The 23,725-nt window shown below is 40.9% G+C and overlaps 1 protein-coding gene across 1 annotated transcript; it reads right to left on the reverse strand.

The window, feature by feature from the left end:
- Positions 1 to 19,895: 19,895 nt before the first annotated feature.
- Positions 19,896 to 21,789, reverse strand: LOC125885111 (transcription factor Sox-1a-like). The gene has a single exon (XM_049570554.1). The coding sequence runs from the start codon at positions 21,497 to 21,499 to the stop codon at positions 20,435 to 20,437; it is 1,065 nt and encodes a 354-aa protein (XP_049426511.1). The 5' UTR covers positions 21,500 to 21,789; the 3' UTR covers positions 19,896 to 20,434.
- Positions 21,790 to 23,725: the final 1,936 nt, after the last annotated feature.

The following is a 23,725-nucleotide window of genomic DNA, read 5'->3' on the forward strand; positions in this document are numbered from 1 at the left end:
TATGTGATTTTTAATATCAAAGGCACCTGCCAATTGAGCATTATGTTGGAGAGACACAAACACATACCTCTTTAAGTCGCTGAAAATGAAATTCTATGAATCATTTGCTGTTTTTGTGCTTTGAATATAATGCAGAGGGAGATGAAGGATGTTTTCAAATGAGCCTTTCAGCGCAAGGCCAACAGACAGCTGTAATGTATCTTCATTTATGTGTGTGTGTGTGTGTGTGTGTGTGTGTGTGGTACCTGTATTAATCATGTTGTGGGGACATTAATCTGCTCACACAGGCATATTATGGAGACTCCACTCCTGTTAGAAGGTGAAAAGCTGGTTCCCACAATGTATCCAGTTAAAATATTTAGGGTTAAGCATTGGTTTTTGGTTAGGGTTAGGGAAGGGTGAAACAATACACCTAATGTTATTGTGTGTATCTTAAATGTCAGTAAGTTTTGTCTAAGACTTGTCTCGACAATGAGGACATTCAGTTTATATATATTAAAAAGGTTTAGCAATTTGCCTACATTAGCTGGACCCTATAATTTTTAGCAAATGTTGCTTAAACAGGTAATAAATGGTACGTATTTACCACGACAGTGTGTGGGGGATTGACTCATGTTGGCATGAAATGAATGAATAAATGTTTGGTTGCTAGACTACCTTTAGTGCCTGTGGGTGTTAATAATTGTTTTTCATGTCGGTTTAATACATCAGTTGTCTACATTTAATTTCTTTTTTCTGTGGACATATGCTTAGCTGTGTGTTAGTTAGTATTTTTGTTCATGTACCAGAGAAATACGAGTTAATACAATATCAAAGTCAGCAAAATATTCCATGATTTAATAAATAACTTAAAATTTTGGAATGATAATGGTGTTTAAATTGCTTTTCTTCCATTTTAAACCAAACTGTACTCTTGCCCAGAAAATACTTGTTCGTAGGATCAGTTCATTGTTGGCTTTGGTCTTTGTCCACAGTAAGAAAATATAGATTCTTACACCCTTATGCTCTGAGGGTGAAAGCTGGGGTTAGGCATCTAGTGTTCATAGTTAAAGGAATACTCCACCCCCAAATGACCTTCTGTATATAAATTACTCATCCTGTGTTGACTTCGTGAAGAAAACTGTTATTCTTGCATACCTGTTAATCACGGCAACAACAGGCATGGCTGAAAGAAAAATGACCACGGACTCTGCGGTGGTTCCAAAAAGAGGAGCAGCTTCAGTAACGTGGAATAAACTGGCGTTGTTCGGCCTGGGTGTCCTGAATGTTTTTTAAACAGCCTCAGACTTCTCAGACTCTTTTAGTAAGTTATCGCACAGAGAGAACTCACTCAGCGGCTCCTCTGGCAGCAGCACAGCGTCTCTCCCCCTCTTCTGCTATGTTCTTAAATTGATAATACTGAGAAAACCAGCATTGTTCATACATTGAATGTAACATGATGTGTGAAGCTGATATACAAGAGGTAATTTGGGGGGTGTTGAAGTATTTCTTTTAAGGTTAAGCTAAGTGTCCAGGGAGTCAATGTAAGTCAATGCAAAACTGTTTGTAGTTAAACAAGTTTGTGCCATGACAAGTTTCTGCTTGATTGTTTATAGCCTGTGCACGCACAGTTTGCAGAGAAGTGCTTATACACACACACACACACACACACACACACACACACACACACACACACTAATATACATTACATGCATGCATGCATGTGTGTGTGTGTGTGCACGATTGATTAGATGATTATTTCTAGACGAGATAAGTGGGTGAAATAGAGACTCTGTTGACTGTTGTTCAGGTAATCAACACACACACAAAGTCGTGCCACGCCATGCCAGATTGCATTACCTGTCCCTTTTCATAGACACATAATGAGATCATGGAAACCCTAAACGGATGGATGGAGGGAGAAAGAAAGACATAGAGACATAGTAGGAGAGAGAAGGAGAAAGAAAAATGGCAGAACAGCTATGAAAAGTTCTGTAAATATTTATTCCTGAATCAAAAAGAAAAGAGAAGCAGTCTCTGAATTTCTATCAAACGTTTGATCCAAAATAACATTTCAAATATCTATAACAACAACAAAAAACATGTTTCTATCAAAAATTATGCTGTCATTTCTTCAAAAGAATATTTCTGTCTCTATTCTATTTCCATGCGTCAACAGATAGAGAGAAAGTGAGTGATAGATAAACAGAAAACGAGAGAGATGGAAATAAACAGAGGGGGAAATCTGGCTGCCTGTCAGCTCGGTTCACTGTGTCAATTTGTCCAAACAGAAGAGACTCAGGTTGCAATCGAGGGCCAGGTAACAGGAGATCTAACAGACCACACCTATGCAACAGGTATTAGCCTTATCCCCCTGCTTCACATGCACACACTTAGAAACACACTGGATGTACAGTATGGACATTAGCTGTTTTTTCCCTGGCTCTCTAAAATTGAAGCTCATAACTGTTTAACAGACTAATCGATAGATTTTAGAGAAGACAAAAAAAAAGCAGGTTTTGTTTGCTTCTTTGTGTTTTTGCTCTTAATTTTGGAACTTTGTAGACATATTTTTGGCATTTCAAGGTCTTAAACATAAACTAGGCCCTACCCTAAACAGTCTATAGCTTGATTTGAATGTCACGTTTCCAGTTAAAGCATCAGACTTTGTTCTTTTTCATTGTGTAATTGTACACAGAACACAGGATAACCCAACAGCAAGCTAAAAAGTTTTTCACAGCTGCTCTCTTAACTTTGCCAAACTGCAGACTGCATAGGAGTGATGGAAAAGTCCTTGGTTGTGGTCATGGATTGATAGATGAGATTAGGAAAATATCATGGTCATGGTTAAAGGAAACCAATGCTTACCATTGATGCAAAAAAAGTCACACATATTGCTGACTTACCCAGTCACCCTGGCCTCCTTACAAAGAAGTTTGTGATGCAGGAGAGGTGCTTGGTTGTTGCATGTTAAATACATACAGATGTGTTTCAAAATAAGCTTCCAACATAGATGTGTTTCATTTTTAGGGTTACTTCCTTGGGCTTAGGCAACAAAAGTTCGTGGTTAGGTTTAGAAAAAAGGTTATGGTTTGGGTTAAAGTGAGTACCAGTCGAGGCACCCAGTATCTCACCTGGTAGGGCAGGCAACCCATGTACTAAGGCTATGTCCCTTTGATGCATGTCATCCCCTCTTTCCAATCCAACAAAATAAGTACCATTCTTACTAATGTAATGTAAGATGACGTATGTATTGTGTATGTGACATGTCGTACAACATATTCCGCTTTGTTCCTATAAAAGGCGTGTTGATTTTAGTTTTACACTGGACACACACAAGCGGCTTTCTGGGTGAACGTTCTGTGTTTGTTTGATTGACTCATCTATCATCCCTCCTTCCTCTGACTTTATATTAAGGTTATAAAGGCTCTTTATAGTCTACTAGAGACAGCGAAATAATGATGTGGCCCAGTGCGTCTCATACAGACTAGGGCTGTAAATCTTGGTTGACTAAAGTCGCACATAATTTTCAACTAATCGATTAGTCGTGAGGGGAAAAAACATCTGCATGTTATTTTTTTTACTGGTGTGTCTGTGTCACTCTGCAGTTACACCTCAAAAACACTAGTCGGCAGTAGAGGACTGTGTTAAGTGCTGTGAAGTTTAGTTCAAATCAAACTTTATTTATATAGTTGATTCAAAACACACATTAAATATGGCTTAATAGGGACAATTTCAAACACAATTACGCAAACTGGCTTCACTATAAATTGTAGAACTGACAGACAAACACTTGTCTTTATCTGGACACATTTCCCCCACCAATACAACATGTTAACGTTATTAGCACAAGTCTAAGGAATTTTACATTGTATAAATAAGCCTAGTGTCTAGCGATCTTTTCCTCTTCTCATATAAAACCAGGCACAACAGCAACATGTAACAAAGGTAACGGCACATAATTTGGCTCCATTACAACTCACAACATTCACCAACAAGACAACTGTCTTATACTAAACACGATTTCCAAGCAAATACAACATGCTAACGTTATTAGCACCAGCCTATGGCATTTTACACTGTATAAATTAGCCTAGCGACGAGTGGAGATTTCCTCTGCTCATAAGAAGCCACGATAAATCCCGAAGTACAAATCCCTAAAGGATAAATCACACTCACAACTTAAAATGCTATTTTTGTGGAGGCTTTACTGTCTTCACAATTTATAGTTTCTTATCTGTGAAATACAAGTAAATACAAGCTTCATTTCCACTGAGTGAAATAGTGTTGGTACACAGAAGCTGACAGGAGGTCTGCTTCACCGCGATGCTGAGCGTGAGAGTGGGCGAGTTCAACTTTCTGTCAACAACATTTTCACAGGTAACTTGGCCTGTCGCTTAATCCAGGAAAGCTATTGATGTAGCACTTTTTTCTTAATAAAGTAACACGGTGATTATTCGACTAATGACAATTTGGTTGGACGAGAGCATCGTGACCAACTAGTCGACCAGGAGACTACAGCCCTATTACAGATGCTTAAGGGTGCCTTAGGTCATCAGTATGTGCCACCAAGGGACACTGACCAAGCCTTGGTATTTGACGAGTTGGGAGTGAGAACTGGTCGGATGGCTAGCACGGCAAAGATCTCCACAAACCCAACAAAGACATCTCAGCACCGCCCACACCATTTGATTGACAGGTGATCTCTCGAAGTGCAGCACAGAAACATCACACCAAAAATAAACCAGGATCTTGAAGATTAGCGGTTTCATCTGCCCGCGTGTCTTTAATCTCCAGTGTCGTGTGAACCAGGATGCCAAAACCTGCCAGACTGCTGCTCTGATGGATTTTCAAACATCACAGCAGAGGAGACAAGGTGGCTTCCTGGACACATTTCTACAGCTGCCTCCACGCTTCATTATGCAGCTTATTCTCATCATATTGCCCTCGGTTAACAGGCTGATGCAACAGTCAGCAAGCTCACTCCTTTGCTCCCCTCCTCTTTCTTCCTACTCTTTTCTCCACCGTTCCCTCCTTCTTTTTCCTCCCCTCTTTTTCATCCCCACGTCTCCCCCTCCTCTCTCTACCACACTGTTTATTATTGCTCTTGTCTCTACTTTTTTTGTGCCATTTTACCCTTTGTCACTTTTTTCCTCTTTATTTCCCAGTCACTCTGTTTTTGTTTTTTCCTTTCTTCCCTTCCAATCAATTCCTTGCTCCTTTTTCTATTGTCCTCTTTCTTGTAATTTCTTTGTCTTTTCCTGATGTCTTTTTTTGCCTTGTCTTTTTTATTTTGTCCTTCCTTTTTGTCCTTCATTATGTCTTCTATCCAGTCTTTCCTTCATCCTTTTTCACTTTGTCATTCATTTTCCCTTTCATGCCCCCTTCCCCTTTTCCCTTCCTTACAGTCTTTCCATTACTTCTTTTTCATCACTCTTTCCTCCTTTCTTTCCCCTTTCTTCCTTCCTTCCTTCCTTCCTTCCTTCCTATCTTTCCTTTCTTCTGTACTTTCTTTCATTTTTTATCACTATTTCCTCATTTCCTCTTCCTTGCTTCCTTCCTTTCTCTCTCTTCGTTCCTGCCGTCCGTCTTTCTTTCATTTCTTTATCATCACAGCTTCCTCCCTTCTTTCATCTTTCTTGACTCCTTCCTTTCTTTTCATTCTCCCAGCCATTCCTTCTTTTTCATCGCTCCCTCCTTCCCTTTCTTGCCTCCTTCCCTCATTGATTGCTTGCTTTCTTTTTCCCAGCCTTTCCATCATTTCTTTTTCATCACTCTTTCCTCCCTCCTTTCCTCTTTCTTGCATTCTTCCTTTAATTCTTCCTCTCTATCGCTCTCTTTCTCCTCATACTTTTTCTTTCTGTTATGGAATGTGTGATGAGCCTCCAGCTAATCCCATCCCTAAAGCACCTTAGCAACGCTCGCTAAGGGAATTTGGAGGGAGCTACAAAAAAAAAAAAAAAAATCATACATACACACACACACACACACACACACACACACACATATATATACACAGAGACATGCACAAAGCCCAGCGAACAGCCCCCTATTGGCAGCAAGTGGATTCAGGGATGCACTAATACATCTTCAAATGTGCTTTTTAAAGCGTTTGGAAAGGCTCTGTCGTCGGGCGATAACTCCCCACCGGTTAAAGGATGGATGCTCCCGTTGTGTTTCAGCACCGCTCTCCCCTCCCTCAGTTTTTTCTCATCCTTCCACATCCCTCGCCATCGCTCCCTCCTTCCCCTTCTCCACTCCACCAACCAAGTTGTCTACTTTAAAAAAACAAGAAAAAGTTTGTGTCTAAACAGCAGCTGCATTGTGTAAAGTTTCCCCCTGAGGATGTTTGACATGAGTGTGGAGCCTGCAAGCTGGGTTTCATCTGCCGTGGCTCAGCAGGGTTTTCCTTATTTAATTTACACTGGGATTTAAATAGTAGTGCTTTATAACACATAATTAAACATAGTTTGACCCTCACCTACACTCATGAGCTTTGGGTGGTGACCAAAAGAATGAGATCAAGGATAAAAGTAGCTGAAATGAGTTTCCTTTGTAGGGTGGTTGGGCTCAGTCTTAGAGATAAGATGAGGAGCTCAGACATACGGAGGGAGTTCTGAATAGAGCCTCTGCTCCTTCACGTCAAAAGGGGCCAGTTGGGGTGGTTTGGGCATCTGATTAAGATGCCACCTGGTCGACCTCCCATTAGAGCTATTCCAGGCATGACCAACTGGTAGGAGGCCCTGGGGCAGACCCAGAAAATGCTGGAGGAATTATATAAATCATTTGGCTTGGGAATATCTTGGGATTCCCCAGGAGGAGCTGGAAACTGTTGCTGGGGAGAGGGACATCTGGAGTGCTTTGCTCAGCCTGCTGCCCCCATGGCCCTGCCCTGGAAAAGCAGATGAAAATGGATGGAATTTTATCTTACTCTAAGGAACTTCTGTGTTGATTTTTGCGATAGTGTGGTCAAAAGCGGTAGCGTAATACTGCATTTCCCATGAGCATGGGTGCCTCGTGTTGTAAAGATTTTGATCTGGCTAGTGCACACATTTGTTTTGGAGGCGAGTGAAAGAAAGATGCAATTTATTTGTAATACGTTTTTTCTTTTTTAAACACAGCTGTTTCATAGTGATGAGGTAATGTTTCTATTTGTGGCCATGTAGGATTTATAACTAATATAATGATGATGAAGCGAATGCTAAGTGGTAGAGAGGGAAATAATGCTGAAAGGGCAAAGTACACTGAAATTAGAGGTTGTAGGCAGTTTTGAAAAGGTGTGTTTGGAGGGTTTTCTTGAAGGTGGAGAGTGAGGAGGAGTCTCTGATGTCTTTAGGGAGTGACGTCCAGAGGGTGCGAGCAGGGTGGAAGCAAGTTACTTTATTGTTACTGAGGGGTAGAGATTCTCCGACACTGTTGTTACCATTTGTTTAGAGTTTGCTGCTGACCGTACTCAAAAAGAGCTGCGGCCAGTCAACATACATGCAGTTCTCTTTCCACTGCATTGCATGTCTGCATAGGTATATTGTGTTCACACGTACCTCGCAGCCATGGGTAGATACGTCACTCAGACCCTCGAAGCTATGTGGACATCAAAAGTATAATTTTAGTTTAAGAGTGAGGTGAGAGAAGAAAAGAAATTAACTGTGATTGAAAGAGAAATTATGCATTTAAGTGAGTCATTTAGCTTTTCTAATTGAATTGAACTTATTATTAAAAATCATTTTGATTTGATTATAAAAATGAAGGTTACAAGTTTCTGAAATACATGAGTGAGTTGAGGCCAGAGGTCAGATAAGGTTCGCACATTATACAAGAATGACAAGTCATGTATTCATTGTCTTGAAACACTGATTGTGTTTTTACCATCTGAATTTATTGTTGTGTACATTGAAGTTCCAGAGAAACCTGGTTGAAAAAGTAAAATATGTTACATTCAAATTTCGGCTAATCACAGTAAACAGATTAAGCTATATAGGTGATAAGATTAGAGAGAGAGAGAGAGAGAGAGAGAGAGAGAGAGAGAGAGTGTGTGTGTGTGTGTGTGTGTGTGTGTGTGTGTGTGTGTGTGTGTGCGTGCTCATATTCTGAGTCTATAATGAGAATCTGTAAATACCCTCAGACTGAATCCCTCTCCATGTTTAATCTGAGTCCACAAAAACTGGCTGCCAACACAGATCATCCTCCTGTACACACACACACACACACACACACACATACAGATATCAATATTCAATATGCAACATTCGCAAAAGACTGAGAAACAGGAAATGTATAGATGAAACCATATATTCCGACAGATCAGCCACACACACACACACACACACTAGAAGGCCCGTGGAAGTGGATCAGGGAGGTGGGTGTGTGTAGGAATCTTCAGCCAGGCTATCGCTAACAAGCATACTCCTCTCTCTCTCCTTTAAACAGCAAATCCCTCTACTCCACGCCAGAGATTAGCATATTGTTTTACCCAAACGCACACAAGCATGCACACACAAACAAACACACACACACACACACACACACACACACACACACACACACGCATGCATGAAAGCTCTCCTATGTAAACACTTAAAGCTATATGGTCCAATTGAAAAGCGGGAGTTAGTATGGTCGTGAACCTCACCTGTGTTCAGTCTTCTCCTTGGTTGACTTTTTGATGCACTCTCAGTCTTACCTTCAAATTACATGGTTTAGATTATCTGGACAAACAGCTAGTGAAAGCCTGTCTGAATGTGCTGTAGCAAAGCCACTGTGTTCCCAGACATTAAAGGATTATTAAACTCTAAGTAAACTTTAAGTAGCATTTTAAGGTTGGTGACTTCTACATACTGTTGAGTAGGTTAAACCTAAAGTTGGTGACTTTTAAAATATAACTTTTTGTCATATGTGTTGAAACTGTCACTGTATTCACACAATAGTGCATGTGACAGAAGATCTATGAAAGCAGTCATATTCCTCTGCCCCCTTGATTTGCTTCTAATGGCCTTACGCATGTGAATGAAAACAACCAATCAGAGCTGAGGAGTCTCTAACAGACGGGAGCCTGTGTTCAGGCGTTGTTATGTAAATAACAAATTCCAGCACTTGAATAGGCCATAGCACATTTTAGTCAATACCGCCCAGCCCTAGAGATGTTTTCAGAAATATATTTTAGTGTACTGTTTAGCTGTAAAATGAGAATGTTGTTCTGGCTGGTGGACGGGGCTTGGTTTTTTATTTTTTTTATTTTAGTTTACAGCCAACAGTACACTAAAACATGTTTCTGAAGTCATTTAAGGCAAGAATTAGACAATGCGGCTCCAACTGGTTGTTGCTGCTGCTGCTGCTGCTGCACTGCCATTAGAGCCAGTGGGGGGTGGGGTGGGGGACGTGGATCCATGCTTTCATGTTGTTTACACCACATTCTGACCCTACCATCTGAATGTCACAGCAGAAATCCAGACTCATCAGACCAGGCAACGTTTTTCCAAACTTCTATTGTCCAGTTTTGGTGAGCCCGTGCGACAGGGGTGGCACCTGTTGTGGTCTTCTGCTGCTGTAGCCCATCTGCTTCAAGGTTCGATGTGTTGTTGGTTCAGAGATGGTCTTCTGCAGACCTTGGTTGTAGTGAGTTTTAACGAGTTGGTACAGAAGTCAAGCTATTCATTCACTCAGCACACACAGATCATGTATATGTATAAACAGCAAGCTCTGCGTTAATAGTGACCGCTCCACCCAAAACGCCGTCTCGTCAACATGAAAAAAATAATTTTTTCCAGGGGATGTCTGAGTTACAACATGATTGAGCTAACTGGAGTAGTTTCATGTCGTATCCGAAAACGGGAGGCTTTGAACAGATGACATCCTGATGTTAGCTTTGCTAACTGTCCCTGTCAGCTGCAGCCACTGATGCTTTCTAGACATCGTGATTTCCCATAACTGAATTAATACCACACGTAGCAACACAAAACTGCTTTGCTAGCTCAATCACGTTGCAACTAAGATATCCGCTGGAAAAAATATTTTTTTCACAGACCTTTTATTGAGTTAATACCTTATTTTTATATAGTCTATGGTTATTACAGACACCGCTAACGGCTAACGTTAACAGCTAACGGTTAGCCCAGCTAATCTACGATAACCATGTTATTTACAAAACGTGCACACACAAATAGTAACGTTTGTTCAATCATTATGTTTACAGACTTAACAAACATCAGATTAGTCTACACGGTGATATAGTGACCTGAAAAATGTGATATATAGCTAAACTCTGCTGGTTTTCTACCCAAAGTATTTGTAAACAACATGGCGATTCCCTGGGGGCACCGCTGGAAGTGAAGGGGTTGAGCGATCTCCGAGGCCCCTGCACTTTCGTTAGTTTAAAAACTCCGGGCTGTGCCTCCGGAGGTAAAGGAAGAAAAAAAGTTGTTGTTTTTTTTTTTTTTACAGATGGATTTACAGATTTAAAGAATATAGACCCCTCAACACTATACAACTTTCAGTCTTTTAGATTTAAAGTATAATTTAAAACAACTGAATTGTAGCCTTTTGGAGTTTCAACTTAGAATACATCTGCATGGGCTGTTAAAAACCTGAATCTGTGAAATACAAACACACACACACACACACAGGTCTCCCCATGTCAAACACCACTAAATAATTATGGCACCATTGCTGATGATTGGCACTAATTGACCAGTGTTTTTGGCGGCCAGACTGGTGGGAGGTTGGAGAGACGTGAACCAGATCTCACCTGCAATCTGCAAATGACAGAGTTCCCCTCTGCAGAGGTGAAAGGGAGGGAGCGGTTCATTGGCCTCTGGGCTGGCAGGAGACCTTTTAACTCCAGTGATTACCTGAGCCTGAGCTACAGTTGTAATCATGTTAGTGTTTCCTGTTCTCCTTCATTCCTACCTCTTTTCTCTCTCCCTCTTTTCTTTCTTTCTGCTCCAAATTGCCTTAACTCTCCAGGAAAAGTACCGTGGTGTTCAAGGTAATTGGCTTGAGGAGACCTCACTTTTGCTCTTGCATTTATAATTTGTTTAAAAGTAGAAACACTGAAGCTTTTCCTGCTTTCTATTGTCCAATGTTCACTTTTCTTGCTGGTAGGATACAGCTGCTGCATGTATGACTTGAAACATAAACATTGCTATTTTCTTTGGAAGAATACATTTATGATTTTGAAATTATATACATGTAAATTTAACACATTTTCACCATAGTGTTCTTCCTGTCAGTGCATTTAGACCAGCAGGGAATATTGAAGCGCTCTAACAATTATAATTATATCTTATAATTATTGAAGTGGTTTAAATGAAGTCGTGTTTAGTACTCTGTGAGGTCCATTAGATGACATGAAGTAGTAGAATTATTACCCTGTGGCTTATTGCAACTTGTTTTTTTCAGCACCTGGACAGCTCTAAGAACTACGTTTACTGTATGTTTTCCAATTTAAGTTATAAAAATATATGCGAGTAGTATATAGAGTAGGAGAGCTAAGAGAATCAAGTCTTGTAATTGATTTTCCAGTGGAAACTTTTGAAGTGACTCCACTTACCAAAACATCTCAACAGTCAGCACTAATGATGGGTAGTTGAAGGATAATTCAGGTTTGTCTCAGAGGTCCCCTGGTACCTCTGTGTGAAGTTGTTCTACAGCAGCGTTTTAAAATAGTTAAATACTACAGTCATATCCATGTGCGTACAATTTGGCCAAAAAATAATATACCTTTTCGATATAAACTAAACTATCTGTTGCTGTCGGTCTGCAACTGTTATCTTGGCTGGTCGGAAATGTGCTTGGCAGGTGGATTTCTTCATTTTACCAGTCCCCTTGGCTGGTTATTTCGGACACTGCATGGGTCACAAGGTTTTGGTCATAGGTTTAGGCTTGGTTATGGTTAGGAAAAGACCTTTTCACTTAAAAATGAAATGTGAATGCGAAATGTCACCAGAAAACAACCGTTTTTGGGTTTTTTTGGGGAACAGTAATCTGCAGCGGTTTGCAGCTTGGGAGGCGTCTTGCCTAGGTTAACACACATTTTATCGTCCCCTCCACATCCCAATGACAAAGGTCAGCCCATACTATATATTACATCATTTTAGTATGTATGTACTAAATGTGCTCATGTAATGTATTCATGGTTTGCAGAAACTATAATGAAAACATTTTGGTAAGTACACTGGGGGTCAGCGACGTGATCCTGCTTCAATCATGATTATGAGACACTTTATTTATAAAGCTGTCTAGTTCTTCAACATTTGAATAGCAAAGATAGTGAGCATTTGTTCATCCTAGTTGAAAAGAAATTTATGAAGTCAGGGCTGCTATTTGAAGGTGGATTTTCCTTGGCTAGGATTTGATGCTCAAAAATTCAAATCTATCCTGCAGTCAGTCAGAAGGTGTTCACACACCTGAAAGCATGCAGCCCTCTGAAACAGCCTTGAGGTAAAATCTCCACCACTCCTTGGGGGTTTATGATGTTTTTGGCACAGCTTGAATTTGTCCTTGAGTGGGGTGAAGTTTACCCAAAAAGTTATTTTCTTACATCGTTTTATCTGAATAACTATAAAGTACCCAGTAATTATCAAGAAAGCAGCAAAGATGAAGGAAATGTGCCAGAACATTATCTTTCTTCTTCTTTTCTGTCCCATTCATGATGCCTCAGACTGATCTAATGACCACATGTAGGGGTCCTGACCCAAGATTGGGAACCATTGCTCTAGCTGACAATGACCTTTGAGCTGTGTGTGGAGGGGCCAAGGAAAAATAATTCCCTACGTGTATAAACAACATTGTTTTAATCAGTGACGACATGTAGTGATAAACATACAAATGTATTAAAAAAAGTCTGCTAGTACTCGAAGAATGTTCAAAATGGCACAGCAGAGGCTGACATATCCTGGCTTGTAGTTCAGAGTATGGATGAATTTAGATCCTGCATTTCCCATAATGCAACCAGCATCTTTTCAGTATAAATGTATTGTTTGCAAGCCCATTTGTAATGCGTACCAAACTGAACCGAAAGCCTCGTACTGAATGGTTCAGTATGAACATGTTTATTGTTACACCCCTACTGAGTATTCTCCATCACTGGTGAACTGACCTATAATATGTCAAACTGATCTGAACTGAGATCCTGTCTAATGTTGCAGCTGGTGGAGGTGAAGCGAATTGTATGTGTTAGTTAGAGCTTTAACAGTCTGTCACATTTTAGAAGCTGATTGTCAGTTTTGTATGTGAAATCTTTATCCACAAAGTTACTAAAGCCGTCAAATACATAAGTAAAAAGTAGAAAGTAGCAGCAAATAACACACTAAAGTAAAGTACAAGTACCTCATTATGTACAAAAGCACAGTACTTAAGTAAGTGTATTTATTGTCCATCACTGCTGCCCATACTGAATGTATTTTTGTATAAAATCTCCAGTAAAGTGATTATTAGTTACCTCAATCTCTCAGTAAATACTCTGCCGATCAGTGCAGTTTCAGTCAGCAACACTTCAGACAACAAAGCTGTAACCCCTGGATGTGATTACCAATTATCACAAACCCAAAGCATAAAAAAGAGGCAGTCCCGGTAAAACCCCTAACACGCAGGAAAATTGGTGCAGACGAGCAAAATTTAAAGGGGGAAAATCTACATTCAACACACAGCCAGTGAAGAAAACAGGGACATAATCTGAAGTAAAATGCCTTGAATTAAAGCACAAACTGTCTGCTCAGGGCTCTCAGTGGCCCTGTTACGTAGCACCGAGGCGTCCTTGCCACTGGTGGGCGGGGCTCCCCAGTGCCTGTCTGAGCAGACGGTGTGTGATGATTATAGGCCCCTGGGGAGATCCAGGGGGTACTCCCTAATTGATTGTCATGAAAGGCCTTAATTGAATTGAGCAGCATGGTGTAACAACACACCATGCAGTCCGTTTGATGCCTGATGTTAAAAAAACCTCAAGGCAGTGGCTGCAGTGTAAAGTCTACACTGAGATTAATGTAGGAAAAGTTTTTACATCGTCTACAACTAATACAGAACTGTGTCATCTTTGACTTTTAGACTGCTATAAGAGGTACTGCAAAACCCACTGCAGGATGTCAGTTGAAGTTCATCAGTAATGTATGGTGAGAAACCACGACATCATTATGACAAATACTGCTTTGTCACTTCTTTGAGCAGTTAAAAGTAATGTGCTTCATCTGTCTTTCAGTGATCTTTAATGAAGTGATACACATCTTATATGTAAGACTGCACTAAATCAACAGTCATTGCACTTACCCTAGGAATTGTATCATCGTCTTCTGTTTTTTTGTAGCCATTTCATATACTTGTTTTAATTGTGTACATCATTGCACTGGGAAAAAAAGCAATTTTCTCTATCCTTTGTGCTGTATAAGGAGAGATTGACCATATTCTATGGGGTCAGATCGGTCTCATAATGAATGAACTCACGCAGGGTTTCTCACGAATACACATGCTCTGGTTTGCAGTTGTATTTCGGACTCATGCACACGATCTGTTTCGCAAATGCACACGCTCTGCTTCACAAATATTATTTTCAGGCACACTTGTAATATAAATTCACAGATCATGCAAATCGCTGAATGTGCGTTTACAAACTGCTTCTCATTTGTGAACCTCTCTACATTTGTGAGAGAACTCTATGTGGTGAATTTTGAGACTCCCCTGATGTCACAGAACATCACCATTGGCTGATAAATCTGTCAATCAAATTTATGACTGTGATTGACAGATTCATCAATTAATCAGGTGTGTTTGCTTTCAGCCAATCGTATGGCTCCTTACGTAGGGTGTATTCATAGTTTATGTTCATTCAAACATGTTACTTGGCTAAGCAGAACGCTTCAACTCATTATAATTCAATAACATCACATGATTTACAACGAGGGGATAACAAGATAAATGTGTTACTTACAGATTGAGATTGATCCATGTCTCTTCCACCGTTTCAGTCTAGCACATCTTGATTGAACACTGCAAACAGTAGCTCAGTAGCTCTGCGATTGGTTTAAAAGTGTGGAGAAAATGTAAGGAGCCATACGACTGGCTGAAAGCAAACACACCTGATTAACTGATGAATCTGTCAATCACAGTCATAAATTTGATTGACAGATTTATCAGCCAATGGTAACGTTCGTTGACCTGCAACGTCAGGGGAGTCTCAAAATTCACCACACAGATTTCTCTCACAAATGTAGAGTGGTTCACAAATGAGAAGCAGTTTGTAAATGCACATTCAGCGATTTGCATGATCTGTGAATTTAAATTTATTTTCAAAATAATATTTGTGAAGCAGAGCATGTGCATTTCTGAATTTATATTACAAGTTTGCATTAAAATTATATTTGTGAACCAGAGCGTGTGCATTTGCAAAACAGATCGTGTGCATTTCCGAATTTATATTACAAGTTTGCATAAACATTATATTTGTGAACCAGAGCGTGTGCATTGCTAAACAGATCGTGTGCATTAGTGAGTCCGAAATACAACTGTGAACCAGAGCATGTGCATTCGTGAAAAACCCTGCGTGAGTTCATTCATTATGAGACTGATCTGACCCCATAATATTCGTGGCTTTTGGGGGGACCCAGGGCACATGTTCCCTAAAGTATTTAGAACATGTAATGTCTCCCCTCCAATAAAAACATGACATGAGCAGAGGGCTATTATTTTTGACTAAATTAAATACATTTCCACCATAAATCGATGCAAAAAATGGCAAAAATTGATGCTTAAAAGTGGACTTCCAAACTCCAATTTTATATGTGCCCTGCCCCCAGTGTTGAAACGCAGCCTACACCCTTGAGACTGACAATATATTTTACTTAGGCCCAAGCACGCTTGTCAGCGCACAACAAAAAGCTAAATCTTTTAAGGAAAACAAAGAAGTTAAATAACAAAATGTACAAAGTGTTATTTCTGTAGAAATAACACGGTGGCAAGCAGAGCTGAGAGTCGTCCTATATGCATATTCTAAGATTAAATTTTGCACTTTGCACTTCTGATGATATTAAATAACAAGTGGTAAAATTTGGACTCAGTTATGTTGGGGTCTGGTGAAAGCTGCAAAGTCGATGCCAGTGTATATAAAGTTTCTTTTTCCCATGTTTAGATTTTGTCTTGCACTTAATTCTGTTTTTAGTCTTGTTTAATTTGATCTGTGTAATTACCTTTTATTCATTCAGTCATCAGTGTTCTTCAGTGACTTTGTAACTCTAACCCTGAGTAAACTCCCCCCCCCCAATTCAGCTTTTAAAGTTTTAGAGCTAGAGATAGACAGACACAAACTGTGAACAACTCTCTGGTTTGTTTTCCCTTTTTAAATGTTTTGAAATATAAACAGTGGCTGATAAAGAGAGAAAAGACTTTTCAGACAGCAGCAGAGTGATGGAGTGAGTCAGACAGAGCAGCGAGGCTCCCTCAGCACCAATAGGTCTGCTTTTGGAGAGAGAAGGGGGAGGGAAGGGGAGGAGGGGGCCCTCGGATTAAGAGGCTGAAAAATGGTTAAAACGTGTCAACGTGTAATTGCACGATAAGGCCCCCTCGCGAGGAATCCGTTGGCCCCGTTGCTATTTTCTATGGCGTCCCGGCTAATCTCCTCGCGCCACATTCGGTCTTGTGCAATCGGTCCCCCGTAATCTCCCATGACAGAACCGGGTCCAACGTCGGAGGTGAGGGTTTTTATAGGAGGAGAGGGAGGGAAATATGCGAAGGCGTGATAAACTGATGCCGATTAGCCACGTTTAGGACACCGGGAGCACGCGGGATGGGGAGGGGGGTGCACAGGGTTATGGAGTGGGAAGTGCCAGAGCAGCGGTGTCCAAGCATGTGCCAAGCACAACATGAGGGGAGGATGAAAAGTTGCAGACACATGTGTGGATGGGTCCAACCCCCAGCCTGAGTGACGGGAGCATCCTGGGCCACTGAGCTTTAATTCTGACTGATCAGTCCCAAATATCTTAGTACAAACACTGAGTCTTGCCTTAAAGTGCTCCACATATTCCTCATTTGCATAAGTTTCTTCCTACCTGAGCTGCAGCGAGGCCTGATGTCATGTGGTGTGATAATTTGATTCATCACACTTCTCAGATTATAATATCTTTTCATGGATTTGATATTTGGTGTATTTGGAGGGAAATCTCTCGACATACCTTGAGCTTTAGTGAACTGATGCTCCTCACAGTAGCTGTACAGTAAACGCTTTTTGTGGCAAAATCCGTCCATTTTTGATCCTCCAGTTTTGAATCATGAAGACTAAAAAAGTCCAACTCAAGCAATATTTAAAGGCATTCATTTAATATTAATCACCTTTTCACTTGTAATGAGTGACAACTAAACAGTCGAGTGCCTTTTTCTTTTAAATTCCCTTTGATCCCTCAATAAACTTAAGGATATAGATGCTCCAAAAACCTTAAAAATGAAGAGAGGTGATGCGTTCTCTTCGACACACAGACACTTATGTGTTTTACTTGTAGGTTTCTTAGCTTTTTGTAACGTAGATGACTGGCACCCGTTTTAATTGTATTTTCAGCGATACAAATATCGCCTGACACTCTTTAGTGTCAGTTTATGTGTCTTGAAGTCTGCACAACAAATCTTTGACAGCCTTTCAATCTTGCCGTACATTTCCTTCACATCAATTAATCAAGTATCGATCACTGTAAATGTGGAATTCATGTAGGGATTAATAAGCAGCCATGGATACTGATTGCCACTGAAGTTGCTCTTTAAATGATCCCTGTCCTGTTAGCTCAGGAGATATATATATTAATGTGTGGAAAAAACAATGACAAAACAATAATTAACATTTATTAATTATCAGTCATGCAGTAGTAAAATGCAGTTAAAAAGGTGGTGAAATGTGTCTTTTTTAAACAACCTCCACAAATTACAAAAACATATTTATGGATTATTTCTTTAAAATGACCCCATCCTCAGAACTGTACAGGTTTGTTGGCTTTAATTTAAATGTATATGTTATATTTTTATGTATTAAGGGAGTATCAATCCAACTTTTAAGAGCAAAAACAATCCCCAAAAATAAAAGCAATCTGAATTTAACTACAATAAATCCAACAGGGATCATTCAGGGCTAATAAATACCTTCAGTTTAAACAGCTGACATCCATGGAAACAGCTTTATTATATGTGATTTGCATCCACGTTGCCCTCTTGTTTTTAAGTCCAGACCCGAGTGGGAATTAGTCTGATAAAACCAGGGGTGTTGTTTGCCGGGCTTTTTGTTAGGGGTGACCCCCGGGCTGCCCCAGCTTACACCAGGACTAATCCCCATTCTCCTCCAACACAAAAACCTCCTTTCCTCACCTTCCTCCTCCTCCTCCTCTCATTCATTCCTCCCTCCTTGCCTCATCCCACCCCAGGGCCTCCAGTGATTCAGCCATCAAATTTAAAGAAGGAAATAATTTAACAACCAGGAGACTTGCACACACATAGGTGCAGGCGTTTGATGCTGAGGGAGAGGAACGGGGCAGGGTTGGAGGACCTGTGAGGTGGAGGTACAGTTGAAGTGGGCCCAGTCGAGGCCAGCTGAAGAATTAGTGGTTCATTGACCGGCGGATACTGATGTTGACGGATTTACTTTTGCTTGAGATCTAAATCACTGAGGTCATGACCCTGAGGCAGGTAAATAAAAAAGAAACTCACTGGCCTGTGAGTGCACTAATATACAGACAGACCCATAACATCAACATGTGGAAGTGGATCTGAAGTAAATTTCAGATGATGCATGATCAAGTTGATGAATAATTGTGCTAGAATTTCTGCAAAAATAAGTTAACTGTGATAAGACGACACAGAGGCCTTCTTATCACGTAGATGATTCCATATTTGCAGCTGGCTCATAGAAAAGGCTATTTAGCTTTTGAAAGAAAAATCTTCAATACATTATCACTTTTGCAAGAATGCAAGAAACAGAGAGAGAAACAGGAATTCAATATATAACAAAACATAATTCATGAAAATGGAATTTATCCCTGTTATCAGTTTTGTTTCTTGTTTCCTTCTTCTTTGTTGCATGTGGCATTAATGAATAATAACCACGAGAGTGTAGATTTAAAATGTGGCCCCATTTTATGCAAAAATTCGGACATTATTAGGCATATATTTTCTAGCTTCCTCTCTCTGTGGAGAAAATCCTCAGCCAACAAGTGTTAGGACAGGCTGTCAGATAAACTGAATGTATTAATCTTATATCTGATAAACATAATTCTGCAATTACAGATATCATGGATATTGTGGACAGAAAACTTAAATATAAATATCAAAAACAAAAAATAATTACAGGAAAAAATGTAGTCTGTTTCATATACTTTTTCCCAATTAAAAGACCATATTCTTACACATCACCCATTCTGATGTCCAACGTGAATTTATGTTGATGAAATGCCTATTATTAAGATTTATGCAAACTAAAAAGAGGGTAATTAGAGGGTTTAACATTTTTTTCCATTAGGGGAAAAAAGATAAATATAATGTTTCAGTTAGGCTATTTTTAATTCTAGGAGAAATAATTAATTAAGAGCCTGACCGATAAATAAAAAGGGCATCACCTAGAAAACATATCTGCCTGTAATGTTCTTATTATTATTACTGTTATTATTATTATTTGTCATTTACAATTTGACCAGATTTTTTGCTACGATTTCATTTAACCCGCATGATGCAATAAGCTTGTCAGTATTTTTAAATATATTTTAGAAATGTATTAAATGTACACAACTATCGGAAGTACAGTTTCCATGAGCCTTTTAAACCACCTGCAAATATAAAACAAACCTACAAACCTCACACTTTTAATGTGTTAAACTCAGCGCAAAAATTGTTTGAACCCGAAAAAGAAGCTTGGTATATTGTAAATTATGTACACTTGCATTAAAGCGTTTTCAGTAGGCCTATTTATTCACAATTTACAAGATTTTACAACAACAAAAACAAATTCAAATTACACCGACTGACTCACATGTTTACAAGCATTAAAACTGGAAATCAATTTAAATTGCAGCCTAGAAACTTTTTTTTTTTTTTTTAAACACATCTTCCACACCGCCCTCCATTTATTATACGGTTCCCTCTTTAAACAGGTTTTCAGGATCCCTCAAACACACCGCTGGTGCCTTTTAATTCCACAGAAAAAGTCGGAAAAAAATAACCTTCAAAATGCACCAGCCTTCACGGATTATAATTTAAATCGTGTCAAAACTTGGCATGCTCTGTTCCAGAGAGCAAAAGTAAATCGGATGCGCCTTCCTTTAGCTCGGACAGACATAAATCCATCACTGAGAGAAAATAAAAATAACAATAAAAAAGTTTGTTCAAAGTGATTGCATTTTTATGGCTATAACCGCCTATAATTTACAATTCATCAGCAGCCTGCGCCCACATCTAAGTTTTTAAATATTTGGTTGTGGTTTGTAGTGCTTATAGTACATTTAGAGATTTAAATATGAGTCAGGGGAACCGTCCCGTTTACCGGAGTGGAGCCGCTGCTCTGGTAGTGCTGCGGGTGGAGCACGTGCAGTCTGCTATGAACGGGGGACTCCCCCGCCGCCTCTCCGGTCGGCAGATACATGCTGATCATGTCCCGCAGGTCCCCCGTAGGGCACGGCGGTGGTGCGCGTGCGGTGGAAACCGGGGGGCTCACGCTAGGCTCAGATTTCACAAGGGACCCCAAAGTCCCTCCGATCGCTCCGGACACTGGGGAGACACCGGAGCTTTGGTGCTGGTGAGTGTAGCCGGTGATCCCGCCGTAGCCCGGCGGAGAAGCGCTCATGTAGCTCTGAGAGTTTGAGATGGGGCTGTAAGATAAGGCGCTCATGTCATACCGGTGCACGGGCTGCGGGTTGTGCGGGTGGTGATGCGGGTGGTGATGCGGGTGCGGGTGGTGCGGGTGAGCTCCGGTGCCTGGGTGTTGCGTGTACGCCAGCTGCGCCTCCTGCATCATCGCGTGAGCAGCCGCCGCTGCAGCAGCCACCTGGCCCGAGTATGTGCCGTTTGCCCAGCCGTTCACGTGCGTGGCGTAGCCCGCATTTGCCCCCGCGTGCCCCCCACCAGGGCTCTCCAGCCGCTGCCCGCCGCCCATCCCTACACCCGCAGGTGAGCCGAGGAGCCCGCCGGCCAGAGAGTACTTGTCCTTCTTCAGCAGCGTCTTGGTCTTCCTCCGCGGCCGGTACTTGTAGTCCGGGTGTTCCTTCATGTGCATGGCCCGGAGCCGCTTCGCCTCATCGATGAATGGTCTCTTCTCCGCCTCGGTCATCACCTTCCACTCTGCACCCAGCCGCTTGCTGATCTCCGAGTTGTGCATCTTGGGGTTCTCCTGTGCCATTTTCCTCCGCTGGCCCCGGGACCACACCATGAAGGCGTTCATGGGTCTCTTGATTCTGTCCTGGGGGACCTTACCGCCGGGCCCCCCGCCTCCTCCTCCCGCGTGTCCCCCCGGGTTGGATGGGTTGGTCTGGGGCACCACGGGGGAATGTAAGTCCGTTTCCATCATGATGCTGTACATTCACCTCGTCTTTGTAGGACAACACTTCTCAGTCAAACACACAGAAACATTCAGGCTGGCCCGCGCGCAGCTAAACCTCCGAGGAAGAGACAGACGAAGAGTGAAAGACACGGAGGGAGATGAAAAGGTGCTCAGGATGAAATCCACTCAGAGGTAAACTTGCTCCTCACTTCCCCTTTTCGCCTTTTTTTCCTGTCATCCGCGAGCGCAGCGAAGAATAGAAACCAGTTGTTTGAGCTTACTTTGGTTGAAGCTGTACTGGGAAAAGTTACCAGAGCGTGCCCGGGCCGCGCGCTTTGACAGCAGCTAAATGAGCGAGAGACGGCCAATGGAGAGGCTCGAGTGGAGACGTGATTTGCATGCTCGAGGTTCTGGTGACGTCGGAGCGCGAGACCTAAAAATTACTCCCTCTGTCATCTGTTTTGCGTGTGTAGCTGGTGTGTGTGGCAAAAAAAAACACACACATCATGTAAACAGTTTAATTCCCATAATTTTGCGCATGTCCTACACAGAGTCTGTGCGCTCTGATATTTCACTGCAAAGAAAATATAAGTTTAATGAGAACGACATTGGCTCCAGCGCAACAACAGATATGTTACAAGTAAGATGAATTTAATCAAAATAAAGTAAATATGGAAGCTGTTGAAAAAAGCAGAATGATTCATCAGAGCTTTAATAATCCTATCATCTTCATCATCACAACTACAAGCACAAATGTTCCCAACTGGGTACACAATATTTACATTTAAAATAGGCTGTTCTCTATATTCACAATGTACGGGAGCTAATTTAGGGGCATAACTACAAACACTCAAGTAGCCTTTTAAGCTCATTACCTAATCAGAAATAGGGTATATAATTTATAGATATAATTATCTGTGGGGAAAGGACTATGTATTTAAAAAAAAATTCTCCCTGGTTTTTGTCAAACTAAGGGCTCCACCGCCTCCTATTCAGAGCCACAGGTGCTTTTCTGTTGTGCCCGTTGCTAGGAAACAGGTGACTGACGCCCGGAGCACGTGCCATTCAAAGCGCCCCTTTTGTTTGTTTCACCAAAGCTGAGGGAGAGCACGAGAGAAAGAGGGAGAGATTTAACCCCTCCTAGAAAAACTACTGTAATCCTATCATAAATGTTAGAAATATATATGTTGTTCATGATAACGTTTTAATAATGTAATGAAATATGATGTGGGCGCCATAAACCTGCAGCTGCGGGCCTGCTGCAGGAGGCCTGAGACCGCTTACATGCTCCTGTTCTGATAATAAGGATCAAGGACAATTCTGCCAAGCAGTTCTCCTGAAAGATATAATTTTATTGAGTCTGGAAAGGAGAGTGTGCCATTGTCAAAAAATACCTGTGTTATTAAACTGTTAAATTATATTAAATCTATTTCTATTCCTGCGTCTGATACTCCTACTGCCAATAATATTAATATTACTAATACACATAGACCGAAATTCCCAAGAGCTTTTTGTCCACAACATTCAGATATTCAGTTTACAATCATACAAAACAAAGGGACCCAGACAAACTGAACACTTGAGTATCTAAAACCAGCAAATATTTCGTGTTTTGCTCAAGAAATAATTCAGAAAATTCATCCATCATCACAGTAGTCCCTGATTATTATTTTTGTTGACCCACTAATCATTGCACCTTGTTATTTTACAGTTGCTCTGTTGAAATGTTTTAATTTCTTTGCATTTGGCTCTAATGAAAAGAAAGGAAGAGATATATATTTGATTTAACGTTGCGATTTGTCATTTGGTATTCCAGTCTCCTCCTGCTTCACTGGCTTCCCGTCATGTGAAGGATCTTTTCAGCCCTCTGGGATTATGCTCCCAAGTGGCATCTGTCAGGTGCGGCCCGCCTCTCAGCGAGCTGTAAACTATATTGGCATGCTGGCATGGCTGGATTTTCCTCTCGCTCCCTTGTACCAGTCGGCTATAGTGCTGCTAAGTGGCTTGTATGATCTGTTTTACTCACAATCTCCTCTCTTTCTGCCTTTTTGCATCCGGCACAGAAACACATGGACACACAGAGACAAGCACATTGTATCTCTGAAATGTACAACATATCATGAAAATTTAGCTGTTAGTCCTTTAGGTGGAAATCAAATCAGCGAATGGACAGAAATATTTGACATTGACTAAATAATAATGTCTTGTCCGTGAGCACACTTTGCTCAGTGTTCTAATGTGCTGTCTATTCATCTATTGATTCAT

This window comes from Epinephelus fuscoguttatus, linkage group LG24, assembly GCF_011397635.1.
Source record: "Epinephelus fuscoguttatus linkage group LG24, E.fuscoguttatus.final_Chr_v1".
Lineage (NCBI taxonomy): Eukaryota > Metazoa > Chordata > Actinopteri > Perciformes > Serranidae > Epinephelus > Epinephelus fuscoguttatus.

What these genes read in the sequence shown, in the direction of transcription:
- LOC125885111 (XM_049570554.1), bottom strand. Translation starts at nt 21,499, where the DNA reads ATGTACAGCATCATGATGGAAACGGACTTACATTCCCCCGTGGTGCCC.